General features: G+C 41.7%; 1 protein-coding gene across 3 annotated transcripts in view; it reads right to left on the reverse strand.

Annotated features, from left to right (window-relative positions):
* Positions 1-16,252, reverse strand: part of MAP4K5 (mitogen-activated protein kinase kinase kinase kinase 5) — a 498,289-nt gene that overhangs the window by 147,996 nt on the left and 334,041 nt on the right. For all 3 annotated transcript variants that reach the window (XM_053697647.1, XM_053697646.1, XM_053697645.1), the window contains exon 15: positions 7,039-7,103. In XM_053697647.1, coding sequence (XP_053553622.1) covers positions 7,039-7,103 — 65 coding nt within the window. The remainder of the gene's footprint in view (positions 1-7,038; positions 7,104-16,252) is intronic.

Below are 16,252 nucleotides of genomic sequence, written 5' to 3' on the forward strand. Positions count from 1 at the left end.
TTCATGTAGAAAGCTCCTATATTTGATTCAATCGATCGCTGTTTTTAGCTGCTACAGCAGCCCACGGCTAAAAAAAATTTTGGCTAAGAGGTGACGTTTTCACTTTTTTTTTGTGCGGTAAATCCGGCTTGGCGTCCATGGGAGCCGGATTTACCGAACTGCAATTGGCTAAGAGGTGAAAACTTTACCTCTTAACCAAAAAATTTTTTAGCGGTGCTCTGCTGTAGGAGCTAAGAACGGCTAGCACATGAAAATACATAGACCCCTCTGAACAAGAACTCGCAAACTCAGCCTCAAGCCAGCAAAGCTGACCTTAGCCAACGTGGGATACCATCTCACAGAGAATGCTGAAATATCGAAGACAATTCTCGTCTAGGAGACCAGAGCCTAGAAGGTCCCCCACTAGTAACCAATGTAACCAGAAGAGGAACGTGACCCCCCCCCCCTACCGAAGGCAGGAACAAGGTCAGAGAGATGCCACATTAGGATTCGAACTCCCAACCCTCAGCTATTAGACTGGGAGATAACCTTCAGGCCACTTAGACCTGTATCAACTGGAGCACATTGTCAAAACTTAACAGAGCAGCCAAATCCCCGACACCCCCCCCCCCACCCCGAGGTAACAGACTAAGATCAAAGTAATGGCAAAGTCCAAATTAAGAATACAAAATTCTCCGGACCACCTCTCAAGTAAACCGTACTACTTCAAAGACCCCCCCGAAGGGAGTCAAACGCAAAGGGACTGCTTCCCCAGCCATAGACTTGGTGGGGAGAAGAAATGGTATAAACCATAGATAAGATACCGACAAGCTCAGGTGAAAACAACGACCACAAGCCCACATCCAGGTGCAATAGTTGTCCCCTGACAACAACCGTAAATCTCGGCTGAGAGAAAGCGCAACTAGCCCTCAGACAGATACCAATTCATCCCTTGGGGAGCAAACCAAGGTTGCAAACCCCCAGGCACGAACCTTAAACAGCATGGAACACTTATTCAAGGTGTAAAGAGCTGCAGCTAGTTTAACTAGGGACGATCAAGAACCGGATTCGAAATCACAGACTAGGACATGGCCATTACCCAGACCCCCAGGACCTGAAATCGGTCAAAGAATTAACCCCCTGAAGACCATCCAGTGATCTTCAACGGAGGAGAGCACCCAGCAAGGCTCTCTCGTATCCCAATGACCGTGGATCATGGTCTTCTCAAAAGAGATACCCAAAAAAGTCTAAGGAGACATCCTAACAGGACAAGTAAGTGCCACCTGAACCCTTGCTGTAACTCACGGAGTAAGGTTTCTTAGAGAGTCGAAGGGAACACCCCCCTCTACCGACCACGGGGTACAAGGAACAGGCACAAAACCAGTCCGTAGGATGAAAGATGACAATATCTTCAAGATCCTTCCAGGATCCGTCTCCCAGAAGTCCTGTACCTCACAGGAAACTACATGGGAGCCTCCCACCCAGACAGATAAGTCGTCCACGGGGGAAAACTGGAGAAAACAAAAGGGGAAAACCCCCGACCCCTGTGCTCCAATAGAAGAGTCCAACATCTTAAAGGAGGAAGTAAAAGGAGCAGAACTTCTAACCCGATGACCCCACCCCCCAAAAAGGGGTTAAGGAGCCCTAGCAACCTACAAGAGGTGCCTGACACTAGCCACAAAATTTAGATGTCCAGAGCTATCAAGAAGGAAAAATAAAAAACGCTATCCAACGTGTACCTCCGATGCCTAGAGGTCATAACCTGCAAACCCGATGGTCGTCCCCAGGCCAAAGGCCTCTCACGATGAGCCTCAACAGGCTCCGATCCTGGGACCTAAAGAGTAGCACATGAGGATGTATTCAAACTCCTATCTTGAGCTTAATAAATAGGCATGCTACCACACAAAAAAAACCCTCAAAGATAGAAAACCGGGAGGTGGACCCCTGCTAAGCATGGTCGTTATCCCTTAGGCCACTTAGTCCTGCTAAGCAGCCCACCGTATTTTAACAAGGAGGCAACAAAAACCACAAACACTTATCAAAGTGAACAACTCAGCACCCGACAGGGTAACCAGTATACCGGCACCATTTGGATGACATGAACCATAAAAGGGACAGCATCTATTGCCAAACCAGGACCCGCCTGGCCGAGAACATTACGAAACTGTCCTGCGGTCCAAGGAAAAATCCCAAAGGGATAGATAACATGAACAATAAACATAACTATGTATTATATAGTACTGTGCAACTTCCGAAGAAGGCTGGCGCGACCACAAAATCACGAGTATCAGTTCCAGAGAAAGAAACATTCCGAATCGGAACTATAACAAACATGAGCTTCGTAAAACAAATTAAACACATCCTAACTGGATCAAAATAAAATAAAGGCAGCACCTGCAGGTGAACGCCCAAAGAGAATGGGCACGCCAACGGAACCAGCCGATAAGAGGCCCAGATCTTCTAAGCTCAGAACTGGAAAAGATACAATAAAAGAATAAGATTGACTCCGGCACAGAAGACTAAGGATCCCTCGGCCCAGCAGGACCGTAAATCCTCCAGCACCGCCAAAACATGCCAAGGCGTGCCAGTCAATAACGGAAGGCAAAATGTTCCCTTGCCGGATCGATGTACGACCCTGGCCCCGAGGGAGGCACCCCTGAAGCCTCAAAGGCCATCGCTTCCCCAGAAGGTCAAACTGACTCAGGCGATCTCACGCTCGACAGACCCTGGTTAACAGAACACAGACAGTATCTAAGAAATACTTCTCTTGGGAGATATAAATGCACCAGCGCCATAGATATGGCCATGCGGAACCATACTGTAACCTCTGGAGGAAACAAGACGCCTTCTGGAGTAGTAACGGCTCTTGGGACATCTGCTTGCGTAGCAAAAGAATGTTCTGGGGCACGCGCCTCACTAGACATGGAATCCTCAGGGGCGGATGGCTCCTTAAATCAGGGGAAGAGAGTACTTTAGTACGGCAAACGGAACATAACTGATGGGCATGGATACCCCTGGCCATTTCAAACTCCTCACAAGACGTATACTCAGAGTCGGAGATGTACGTCTCTAAAAAATCAGAATCCTCCATAACTTGGAGATTGCAAATATAAATTTTATAGATTGCAAATATGGAAAAAAGCTAAATGGCACCTTACACCCCCAATGGCTGGGGCACTCACCACCTCCTGTGAACCAGACTACCAACAAACAGACTTGCTCCGTCACTTGGTCAAAGTACGGAAATGGAAATACAGCATGACCACACCGGTTACGCAGTGCACCGTGTAAGCTTAGCACAAAAGGACCGCACAATCTGATGATAGGCCGTTATGTTCCGAATAGCTCTGAGCCCAAGTATGACTACACATTTAGCAGACAGAAACACATAAACATGATTAAAGTCCCCCTTGTTCAATAACCCCCCACAGGAGATATTAACCCTTGATTCCATAAGAAAATCAAGACTCGGACCCTGACTTCTTTCGTTAACATTACATTCCCAAATTGAAATAAAATAAAACGATCTTACTAGAATCTACGCCGTGGAACAGGAACACGGCCCTTCAAGTGTGACAGATAGTAGCATCTCTTTTGACATGGACTTGAGAGACTAGAGGCAGGCAGCGAAACTCATCAATGCTGATTGCCAAGGAGCTTTTAACAAGAGTGGGGATGGTTTCGCAGAGACGATGCTCCCTGCATCTCCGGACTCTAATTTTCATCCAAGCTCTCACTCAGAGGTTGACAGGATTACTTAAAACTCCAGTCCCATTCCGAAGAGTACTACCCTCCATAAGAGACTACCTTCAACTTCTGACACTTCTCTGCCAACCTCCTGTGACGAAAGGCAAAGAATGATTGGGGGATGAGGGAAGTGGTGGGATGTATTTAAGCCTTTGGCTGGGGTGTCTTTGCCGCCTCCTGATGGCCAGGTTCTTATTTCCCAAAAGTAATGAATGCAGCTGTGGACTCTTCCCGTTTAAGAAGAAAATGGTTTGAGCTTGTAGGTATAATCAGATCTTATTACTTTATCACATTGTGTACATATACATGCTTCATCATCTTATATCTGTCTGTAAACCAAAAGACCAATACTTGGAGAACAATGGAAAATTAACATTACCTTATCTCTTCTATACTCCACTGGGAGTGTAATTTATTCAGCTGGCTGTGTTTACACAGTTTATCTATAGCTTGGACCTAAGGCCCAAAACTTTCAGAATAGGCTAACTTAAAGCGATTTAGACAGAACATACAATTTTAAATGACTTTCTAATTTACTTCTATTATTTAATTTGCTTCCTTCACTTGTAATCCTTTGCTGAAAGGTTTATCTTGGTAAGCTCAGGAGCAGCAAAGAACCTAGGTTCTAGCTGCTGATTGGTGGCTGTCTATATATATCGAATGTCATTGGCTCACCCATGTGTTCAGTCAGCAACGCACTGCTGCTCCTTCAACAAATGATGCCAAGAGAATAAAACAAATTTGATAATATTAGAAACTGGAAAGTTGCTTAAAATTGTATGTTCTACCTAAATCATGAAATAATTGTTTTGGGTTTCATGTCCCTTTAACTATTTCAAATGCCAATATAAAGGGTAAAGGAAATACTTGTAAACAATTTAATACTCTCTAGCAGGTAAAGTGGATCATTTGGAACAAATTAAAGGGGAAAACATTTTTTAGTAAAATGTCTCTTTAACTTAAATCAAATTAATGAAAAACCCTTAAAGTTTTTAGATGGTTTTGTTCCAATAAACTTCCACTTTATGACATTGTTGGTAGCAATCTTGCCTGATGTTTCTCGCATTTTGAGTACAGTTTGGTTTATCTTATGTTCCTTTGTGTATTAATAGGGATTAAGTTGACTATCTTGTGATGTTATGAAAACATTTTTCTCTTTGATTTGAACGCAATACATAAGAATGTTTTGATTGGTCTGGATCAAAATGTTCCTTGTGGAATCCTAGATTTTTACATTATATATTTTTTCCTTTTTTATGAGTATTCATAAGATTTTTGTTTTATAACAAGTGTTTACAACCATATATAACATTGCTACAAAAACAGCTGCTAAAGAATGATATAGAGTTTGCAACTATGTATAACAATGTTATAAACATACTTGCAACCACTGCTGCTAGATGGGCTATAGACACATGCACACTCTTGAGCTCACCTTAACAAAGGATACAAGAGAACTAAACAAAATTGATAACAGAAGTAAATTGGAAAGACGTTAAAAAATTGCATGCTCTATCCAATCCATTTAAGTTTGATGTTGACTTTGTCATTTAATCTATTCTGATTAAATCTATTGCACCTTTAGCATGTACCACAGATATTAATCCCAACAAAGAAAGATATAGTCTGCATGTTGCCCAGTGGTAAAGACTGCTACATATAAGCTGAGAGATTCAGGGCTTGCCTTGCCCCCATTAGCAATGGGACATGATGAGTGTAAAGCTTTCATAAGCAGCAATCGCTTAGATCAGTGCTTTCCAAACTGGGTGTCGTGACACATTAGTGTGTCGGCAGCAGTGTGTAGGTGTGTCCCTGCAGCACTAATTTTTTTTTTTAATTACAATTTTTTTTGGTTACCGACTTTTGGCCTGCCTGCTATGCATATCATGTGGTTGACATGTGATTGATACCTAGTGGGTCACAGATCATCTTAACCAATTGGTGCAGCTCACCGGGAAATTAAACTATTCCCTTTGGTGGTACATTGGCTCCTGACTGCACGTGTAGTCTCCTCAATCGGCTCGTGACTGCATGTGTAGTCAGTGAGTGTGACAGCAGTGTGTTTGCAGCATGGCCAGTAGTCAATCGGACTCACAGAGCTCTGAGGGTGGCAGCTTAAACGCTGAGCTGAAGTCAGAAGTCAGAAGTCAAAGTGTTTTTCTTTTTTTGCAGCTAGCTTCAAGTAGTGCATTGCTGCTCCTAATATATGGATAGGAAGTGGAAGCTTAAAAATGCTTGATGATAAAATGCGAGTGTCTTAATCTAATACAGGTGGCCCTCGTTTTACAACGGTTCAATTTACACCGTTTTAGAATAACAACCTTTTTTTCCAGTCAGGTGACTGCTATTGAAAAGCATTGAGAAGCAGTGCATTGATTAAAATAGCCAGTAGGTGGAGCTGTCCGCTTGTGTTGCAGCAAAGCCAAGCAAGCTGAAATTAATCAGTTTAACCAGACCTGAGCTATCGAGCAGATTTCAAAGGAACAAGATCTTCCTGTCTATAAATCAGTCCAGATTGGAATGCATAGAAAGAACTGTTTGCAGAAAAAATGCAAGTGAAGTCTGTGTTGTGTGATTATTTTATTAGGTTTATAATGCTGTTTAGCAAATGTTTTTGTTCATTTAACTTAGTTTAATTATATATTCTGTGTTGTGTGATTATTTTATTAGATTTATAATGCTGTTTAGCATTTAAAGTCTTCATTTCAAAGCTTTAAAAATAATGTATTGGGTGCTACTTATGACAATTTTGAGAGGGGCCTGGAACCTAACTCCCTCACTTCCCATTGACTTACATTATAAACTGGGTTTCAATTTACAACGGTTTCCATTTACGACCATTCCTTCTGGAACCTAACCCCGGCGTAAACTGAGGGCTACCTGTATTCCACTAAATATTCAGAAACTGTGTTCATCCCATCAACCTCATACATCCCATTAAAATAATAAGTAGCTATTGGTGATATTAAACTTTTTTTTAATTCTTGCACATACTTACTGTTACTTGTAAATACATTTTGTTATTATATAATTTATGTATGTGTCCGTATCTCTTAAAACAAGAGAGTTTAACCTCCTTTTTGCTAGTACAACTGAATTACTATGTCACAAAATGATGTAGGTCTAAAAAGTGTGTCACCAACATGAAAAGTTCGGAAAGCTCTGGCTTAGATGATTCAGCCACTGATTGGCTGTATTGTTCAAGCCTCCTGGCAAGCCTCAAGGGCAAATCAGAGTAGGTTGTAAATCAATTTTTTGCAAAAACAAACATCACATGTGCACAGATATTTGTGTCAAATACATTTTACTTACTCTGTGTTAGAACCATTGGAAAACGGATTCCACTGGGATGAATAATCACTGTCTTGGCTGTAGCCCTGAAAATGTGGTTAAGTTTTGCATTAATATGCTGAACCTGGATAATCATTCTATTTATTTTTTGTCATAAAAAAAACAACTCCATTCAGATCTGTGCAAGCTCATTTTGGCAAACAAATCGATGGAAGGATTGGTCAAAAGGAAAATGCAAGTTCTACTTGCGAAAATACACGTTAAAATGCTAGTGATGTTACACTTTTACTCATTTTTATCTTTGTTCTATCCAAAGTAGCGGGTTTTAAAATATATTTGAAACTTTAAATCATAATGGCAGAAAGTTAACCCACTATGTAGATTTACATTCAAATCCACCACGTAGGTTTCCTAAACTTCTTATAATGTGCACATCAGGTATGCTACATGAACTCTATGCCACACTAAAAAACTTTTCTTATAATATAATTGTAATTGATTTTTCATATTCATAACCAAATATATTACTTTTGAACACAAGATTTGTTATTTAATGAAACATTAATTTCACCACACACAGAATAGATTCATATCAGTACTGATGAGTAATTGATTTTTAACTACTGTGACATTCCAAGAATTGAGGGGGTGGGTACCCTCCTATATCCCCTTCTTGAGTCAGTTCACTCAGTTATAAAAGCTGTACTAAAAAAGGAGGAGGAAGGTTATTGATACCAAAATGAAGCATATTCACAACTCAAAAAGTAGGACAGACCTTATTATATGATGGAAATTATCAGCAAGTAAAAATCTGTTTTTCGTCGGTCATATTGGTAATGGTTGGTAAGTACCAAAGCTGGACCATGTGAAGGCGTTGGAAATGAAAAAACAGAATTTATGCTTACCTGATAAATTACTTTCTCTTACGGTGTATTCAGTCCACTGATTCATCCTTACTTGTGGGATATTCTCAATCCCTACAGGAAGTGGCAAAGAGAGCACACAGCAAAGCTGTCCATATAGCTCCCCTCAGGCTCCGCCCCCCCCCAGTCATTCGACCGACGGTTAGGAGAAAAAGGAGAACCATAGGGTGCAGTGGTGACCCTAAATTTGAACCTGACTTAAATGTCAGGGCGGGCCGTGGACTGAATACACCATAAGAGAAAGTAATTTATCAGGTAAGCATAAATTCTGTTTTCTCTTACTTGGTGTATTCAGTCCACGGATTCATCCTTACTTGTGGGATACCAATACCAAAGCAATAGGACACGGATGAAGGGAGGGAACAAGTCAGGTAACCTAAACAGAAGGCACCACTGCTTGCAAAACCTTTCTCCCAAAAATAGCCTCCGAAGAAGCAAAAGTATCGAATTTGTAAAATTTTGCAAATGTATGCAGTGAAGACCAAGTCGCTGCCGTACAAATCTGTTCAACAGAAGCCTCATTCTTGAAAGCCCATGTGGAAGCCACAGCTCTAGTGGAATGAGCTGTAATTCGTTCAGGAGGCTGCAGTCCCGCAGTCTCATAAGCCAAACGGATGATGCTTTTCAGCCAAAAGGAAAGAGAGGTAGCAGTCGCTTTCTGACCTCTCCTCTTACCAGAATAGACAACAAACAAGGATGATGTTTGTCTGAAATCTTTAGTTGCTTTTAAATAGAACTTTAAAGCACGAACCACGTCAAGATTGTGTAAAAGTCGTTCCTTCTTAGAAACTGGATTAGGACACAGAGAAGGAACAATGATTTCCTGGTTAATATTCTTATTAGAAACCACTTTTGGAAGGAAACCAGGTTTGGTGCACAAAACAACCATATCTGCATGGAACCCCAGATAGGGTGAATTACACTGCAAAGCAGACAATTCAGAAACTCTTCGAGCAGAAGAAATGGCTACTAAAAACAAAACTTTCCAAGATAAAAACTTAATATCTATGGAATGCAAAGGTTCAAACGGAACCCCTTGAAGAACTGAAAGAACTAAATTTAGACTCCATGGAGGAGCCACAGGCTTGTAAACAGGCTTGATTCTGACTAGGGCCTGTGCAAACACCTGAACGTCTGGTACAGCAGCCAGACGCTTATGTAACAGAACAGACAGAGCAGATATCTGTCCCTTTAAGGAACTAGCTGACAGACCCTTCTCCAATCCTTCTTGGAGAAAAGACAATATCCTTGGAATCCTAATCTTACTCCACGAGTAACCCTTGGATTAACACCAACAAAGATATTTCCGCCATATCTTATGGTAAATTTTCCTGGTGACAGGCTTTCTGACCTGTATCAGAGTGTCTATAACTGATTCAGATGGCAGTTTCAATGGTGGGACCGATGACGTGTCCACTAGGTCTGCATACCAAGTCCTGCGTGGTCACGCAGGCGCTATCAGAATTACCGAAGCGTTCTCCTGTTTGATTCTGGCTACTAGCCGAGGGAGAAGAGGAAACGGTGGAAAGACATAAGCTAGACTGAACGACCAAGGCGCTATTAATGCATCTATTAATCCCGCCTTGGGATCCCTGGATCTGGATCCATAAAGGGGAAGTTTGGTGTTCTGACGGGACGCCATCAGATCCAATTCTGGAATGCCCCATAGCTGAGTCAGCTGAGCAAAAACCTCCGGGTGGAGTTCCCACTCCCCCGGATGGAAAGTCTGACGACTTAGAAAATCCACCTCCCAGTTGTCTACCCCTGGGATGTGAATTGCAGATAGATGGCAGGAGTGATCCTCCGCCCATTTGATGACCTTGGATACTTCCTTCATCGCTAGGGAACTTTTTGTTCCTCCCTGATGATTGATGTATGCTACAGTCGTGATGTTGTCCGACTGAAATCTGATGAATTTGGCCTCCGCTAGTTGAGGCCACACCTGGAGCGTATTGAATATCTCTCTCAACTCCAAAATGTTTATCGGAAGAAGAGATTCTTCCCGAGACCATAGTCCCTGAGCCTTCAGGGAGTTCCAGACCGCACCCCAGCCTAACAGACTGGCATCGGTCGTGACAATGATCCACTCCGGTCTGCGGAAACTCATTCCCTGAGACAGGTGATCTTGAGACAACCACCAGAGAAGAGAGTCTCTGGTTTTCTGGTCCATTTGTACTTGAGGAGACAAATCTGCGTAATCTCCATTCCACTGTTTGTGCATGCACAGCTGCAGTGGTCTGAGATGAATTCGGGCAAAAGGGCCTACGTCCATTGCCGCAACCATTAAACCAATTACTTCCATGCACTGAGCCACGGAAGGCCGAGGAATGGAATGAAGAACTCGGCAAGTATTCAGCAGTTTTGACTTCCTGACCTCTGTCATTTCTACCGAGTCTATTAGTGTTCCCAGGAAAGGAACCCTTGTGAGCGGGGACAGAGAACTCTTTTCTACGTTCACCTTCCACCTGTGAGACCTTAGAAAAGCCAGAACGATGTCCGTATGAGCCTTGGCTCTGTGAAAGGACGACGCCTGTATTAATATGTCGTCTAGGTAAGGTGCTACTGCAATGCCCCGTGGTCTTAGTACCGCTAGAAGGGACCCTAGCACCTTTGTGAAAATTCTGTGAGCGGTGGCCAACTCGAAAGGAAGGGCCACGAACTGGTAATGTTTGTCCAGGAAGGCGAACCTTAGGAACCGATGGTGATCTTTGTGGATAGGAATATGTAGAAACGCATCCTTAGATCCACGGTAGTCATATATTGACCCTCCTGGATCATCGGCAAGATTGTCCGAATGGTTTCCATCTTGAAGGACAGAACTCTGAGGAATTTGTTTAGAATTTTTAGATCCAGGATTGGCCTGAAAGTTCCCTCCTTTTTGGGAACTACAAACAGGTTTGAGTAAAAGCCCAGTCCTTGTTCTACAATTGGAACTGGGTGTATCACTCCCATCTTTAGCAGATCTTCTACACAGCGTAAGAACGCCTGTTTCCTTATTTGGTCTGAAGACAAATGAGAAATGTGGAACCTTCCCCTTGGGGGAGAATCCTTGAATTCTAGAAGGTACCCCTGAGCAACTATTTCTAATGCCCAGGGATCTGGAACATCTCTTGCCCAAGCCTGAACGAAGAGAGAAAGTCTGCCCCCTACTCGATCCGATCCCGGATCGGGGGCTACCCCCTCATGCTGTCTTGGTAACAGGAGCAGGCTTCTTGGCCTGTTTACCCTTATTTCAGCCCTGCAGGGGTTTCCAAGTTGCTTTGGGCTGGGAAGCGTTATCTTGCTTTGTGGCAGCAGAGGTTGTGGCAGGTCCGCTCCTGAAATTGCGAAAGGAGCGAAAATTAGCCTTGTTTTTGGCCTTAAACAGCCTATCTTGTGGCAGGGCATGGCCCTTGCCCCCAGTGATATCTGAAATAATTTCTTTCAGCTCTGGGCCAAATAGGGTTTTCCCCTTAAAGGGAATATTTAACAGTTTCGTTTTGGACGACACATCAGCCGACCACGATTTGAGCCAAATCGCTCTTCGCGCCATGATGGCAAAACCTGAGTTTTTCGCCGCTAGCTTAGCTAATTGGAGAGCGGCATCAGTGATAAAAGAATTAGCCAGCTTTAGAGCATGAATTCTATCCATGACCTCATCATATGAAGTCTCCCTCTGGAGCGACTCCTCCAGGGCCTCGAACCAAAAAGCCGCTGCAGTAGTTACTGGAATAATGCAGGCAATTGGTTGAAGAAGAAAACCTTGCTGAACAAAAATTTTCTTCAGCAAACCTTCCAATTTTTTATCCATAGGATCTTTGAAAGCACAACTGTCCTCTATTTGTATAGTTGTACGCTAAGCAAGTGTTGAAACAGCCCCTCTACCTTGGGGACCGTTTGCCACGGACTTAAAGATAGGTGGGGGAACAAAGGGTACACCTGGTCTCTCCCACTCCTTAGTCACAATATCCGCCACCCTCTTTGGGATCGGAAATGCCTCAGTGTATACAGGGACCTCTAAAAACCTGTCCATTTTACACAATTTTTCAGGGACCACCGTGGGGTCACAATCATCCAGCGTAGCTAAAACCTCCTTGAGCAGGACGCGGAGGTGTTTCAGCTTAAATTTAAACGCTAAGGAATCTGACTCTGCCTGCTGAGAAACTTTTCCTGTGTCAGAAATTTCTCCCTCAGACAGACCGTCCCTCACTGCTACTTCTGAGTTTTGTGAGGGTACTACAGATAAATTATTCAAAGCTTCAGATTGCTCATCCTCTGTATTTAAAACTGAGCTATCGCGCTTTTTTGGAAAAACCGGCAGTTTGGATAAAAATGCTGCAAGGGAATTATCCATTACTGCTGCTAATTGTTGTAAAGTAATAGGGGCCAATGCGCTAGAGGTACTAGGCAACGCTTGAGCGGGCGTAACTGGTGTCGACACATGGGGAGAGGAAGGAGGACTATCCTCATTACCTTCCGTCAAAGAATCATCTAGGGCTACATTTTTAAGTGTCAATGCATCGTCATTAAAATGTTTAAATACCTTAGCACACTTTAAACACAAATGCAATGGGGTTACCGCCATGGCTTTTAAACACATAGAACAAGGTCTATCAGTAGGCTCAGACATGTTAGACAGAATAAGATAGCACTCAAATACAGAAAAATACACTTTTTGAAAAAACGTTACTGTGCCTTTAAATAATAAACAGCACACACTTTTTTACCAAATCTCAAAAAAAACATATGATCTTTATGAAATTTACTCCATATGATCCTAATGCTTTGAAAAGATTGCACACCAAGTTTCAAGCCAATTAACCCCTTATTGCCCAAACTGGAGCAAATTAAAGCTGGCCACCAGTTTAACACACTACCTTCCTAAGGGATTAGTTTTGGAACAAAAATAAGCCTCCCTGTAGTCCTCCTGCAATCTCTGGACTCTACATGTGAAGCTGCATGAAGCTATCTTGTAAAAGAACTGCGCAACTGAGGCGCGAAAATTAGGCCCTCTCCCTCTTCACTCCGGAGTTGTGAGGCCTTCCTAAGCCAAATTAGGTGTCTAAAATTATGCCAGGCGTATAAAACCCCTAAAAAGTGTTCCAAACATGATAAACACTGGTGCAAAAATCAGATTATATTAAAAAATAATTGATTTTACCCATAACAGTGTCCACCAGTGATTTAAGCCCTAAAAACTAAGCCATCCTTCTATACTGAGTCTCAGAAAATGGCTTACCTTCCCTTCCCACATGGGGAACTCTATCAGTCTTCTAGCATTACTTGGTCTTGTTAGAAAAATGACTAATCATACCTGAAGCAGTTAATCCTGCAAACTGTTCCCCCCAACTGAAGTTCTCTGGTATTCAACAGTCCTGCGTGGGAACAGCAATGGATTTTAGTTACTGGTGCTAGAATCATATTCCTCTACTGTTCTGCCTCAGAGTAAATAGTACAAACCGGTACTATTTTAAAATAACAAACTCTTGATTGAAGAAATAAAACTACAAATATAACACAACATACTCTTTACCCCCCCCCCCCCCCCCCCCCCCCCGTGGAGATGCTACTTGTTAGATCGGCAAAGAGAATGACTGGGGGGGCGGAGCCTGAGGGGAGCTATATGGACAGCTTTGCTGTGTGCTCTCTTTGCCACTTCCTGTAGGGATTGAGAATATCCCACAAGTAAGGATGAATCCGTGGACTGAATACACAAAGTAAGAGAAATATGATTTTTTAAGTTTAAAGTGAATGTCAAGTTTGATGAATCAGTGCCTGTTTTTTAAAAACCCCATTAAAAACAGGGACACTTTCATTCATCAGACTTTACATTTCACTTGTTTTGTTAAAATACTTACCTTTTAATCTTGAAAGCCGCTCCAGCGATTCCCCCTCCTGACGCTCGTCACTTCATATGTCAGCAATGACGAATACGGCATCCGTCAATCACGGCTCCCCCCCCCCAAGGAAATCATTGCCTGAGGCAACGCCGTAATTGTAGGAAGCCGGATTAGTCATTTTTGACATATGAAGAGGCTTGCGACGGGCAGGGGAAGCGCTGGATCGGCTTTCAAGATTAAAAGGTAAGTATTTTAACAAAACGAGTGAAATGTAAAGTTTGATGAATGAAAGTGCCCCTGTTTTTAATAGGGTTTTTAAAAAACGGGCACTGGTTCATCAAACTTGACATTCACTTTAAGGAAGCACACTCTAAGGCAATTTAAAAGGGACAGTCAAGTATAAATTAAACTTTCATTATTCAGATAGGACTTTTAATTTTAATTGACTTTCCAATTTACTTTTATCATCAAATTTGCTTTTTTCTCTTGGTATTCTTAGTTTAAACTAAACATAGGTAGGCTCATATGCTAATTTCTAAGCCTTTTAGGGCTGCCTCTTATCACATGCTTTTTAAATCTCTTTTTTAACACAAAGAGACAGAAAGTACACGTGGGCTATATAGATAACACAGTGTTCAGGCACAGAAAGTTATTTAAGATCTAGCAGAATACAATGCTAAATTTAAGACAATAGATAATAAACAGTCACTGTCATGTGATCAGGGGGCTGGAAGAAGGTTCCTAGATACAAGGTAATCACAAAGGTAAAAAGTACATTAATATAACTGTGTTGGTTATGCAAAACTGTGGAATGAGTAATAAAGGGATTATCTATCTTTTAAAACAATAACAATTCTATGGTTGACTGTCCCTTTAAAGGGGACAGTCGACTCCAGAATTGTTTTTATTTAAAAAACATAATTTATGTAAGAACTTACCTGATAAATTAATTTCTTTCATATTAGCAAGAGTCCATGAGCTAGTGACGTATGGGATATACATTCCTACCAGGAGGGGCAAAGTTTCCCAAACCTCAAAATGCCTATAAATACACCCCTCACCACACCCACAAATCAGTTTAACGCATAGCCAAGAAGTGGGGTGATAAGACAAAAGTGCGAAAGCATAAAAAAAATAAGGAATTGGAATAATTGTGCTTTATACAAAAAAATCATAACCACCACAAAAAGGGCGGGCCTCATGGACTCTTGTTAATATGAAAGAAATGAATTTATCAGGTAAGTTCTTATATAAATGATGTTTTCTTTCATGTATTTAGCAAGAGTCCATGAGCTAGTGACGTATGGGATAATGACTACCCAAGATGTGGATCTTCCACGCAAGAGTCACTAGAGAGGGAGGGATAAAATAAAGACAGCCAATTCCGCTGAAAATAATCCACACCCAAAATAAAGTTTAAATCTTATAATGAAAAAAACTGAAATTATAAGCAGAAGAATCAAACTGAAACAGCTGCCTGAAGTACTTTTCTACCAAAAACTGCTTCAGAAGAAGAAAACACATCAAAATGGCAGAATTTAGTAAAAGTATGCAAAGAAGACCAAATTGCTGCTTTGCAAATCTGATCAACCGAAGCTTCGTTCCTAAACGCCCAGGAAGTAGAAACTGACCTAGTAGAATGAGCTGTAATCCTTTGAGGCGGAGTTTTACCCGACTCGACATAAGCATGATGAATTAAAGATTTCAACCAAGATGCCAAAGAAAAGGCAGAGGCCTTCTGACCTTTCCTAGAACCGGAAAAGATAACAAATAGACTAGAAGTCTTTCGGAAATTCTTAGTAGCTTCAACATAATATTTCAAAGCTCTAACTACATCCAAAGAATGCAATGATCTCTCCTTAGAATTCTTAGGATTAGGACACAATGAAGGAACCACAATTTCTCTACTAATGTTGTTAGAATTCATAACCTTAGGTAAAAATTTAAAAGAAGTTCGCAACACCGCCTTATCCTGATGAAAAATCAGAAAAGGAGACTCACAAGAAAGAGCAGATAATTCAGAAACTCTTCTAGCAGAAGAGATGGCCAAAAGAAACTAAACTTTCCAAGAAAGTAATTTAATGTCCAGTGAATGCATAGGTTCAAACGGAGGAGCTTGAAGAGCCCCCAGAACCAAATTCAAACTCCAAGGAGGAGAAATTGACTTAATAACAGGTTTTATACGAACCAAAGCTTGTACAAAACAAAGAATATCAGGAAGATTAGCAATCTTTCTGTGAAAAAGAACAGAAAGAGCAGAGATTTGTCCTTTCAAGGAACTTGCAGACAAACCTTTATCCAAACCATCCTGAAGAAACTGTAACATTCTCGGAATTCTAAAAGAATGCCAGGAAAAATGATGAGAAAGACACCAAGAAATGTAAGTCTTCCAGACTCGATAATATATCTTCCTAGATACAGATTTACGAGCCTGTAACATAGTATTAATCACAGTCAGAGAAACCTCTTTGACTAAGAATCAAGCGTTCAATC

Source organism: Bombina bombina, chromosome 1 (genome assembly GCF_027579735.1).
Source record: "Bombina bombina isolate aBomBom1 chromosome 1, aBomBom1.pri, whole genome shotgun sequence".
NCBI lineage: Eukaryota > Metazoa > Chordata > Amphibia > Anura > Bombinatoridae > Bombina > Bombina bombina.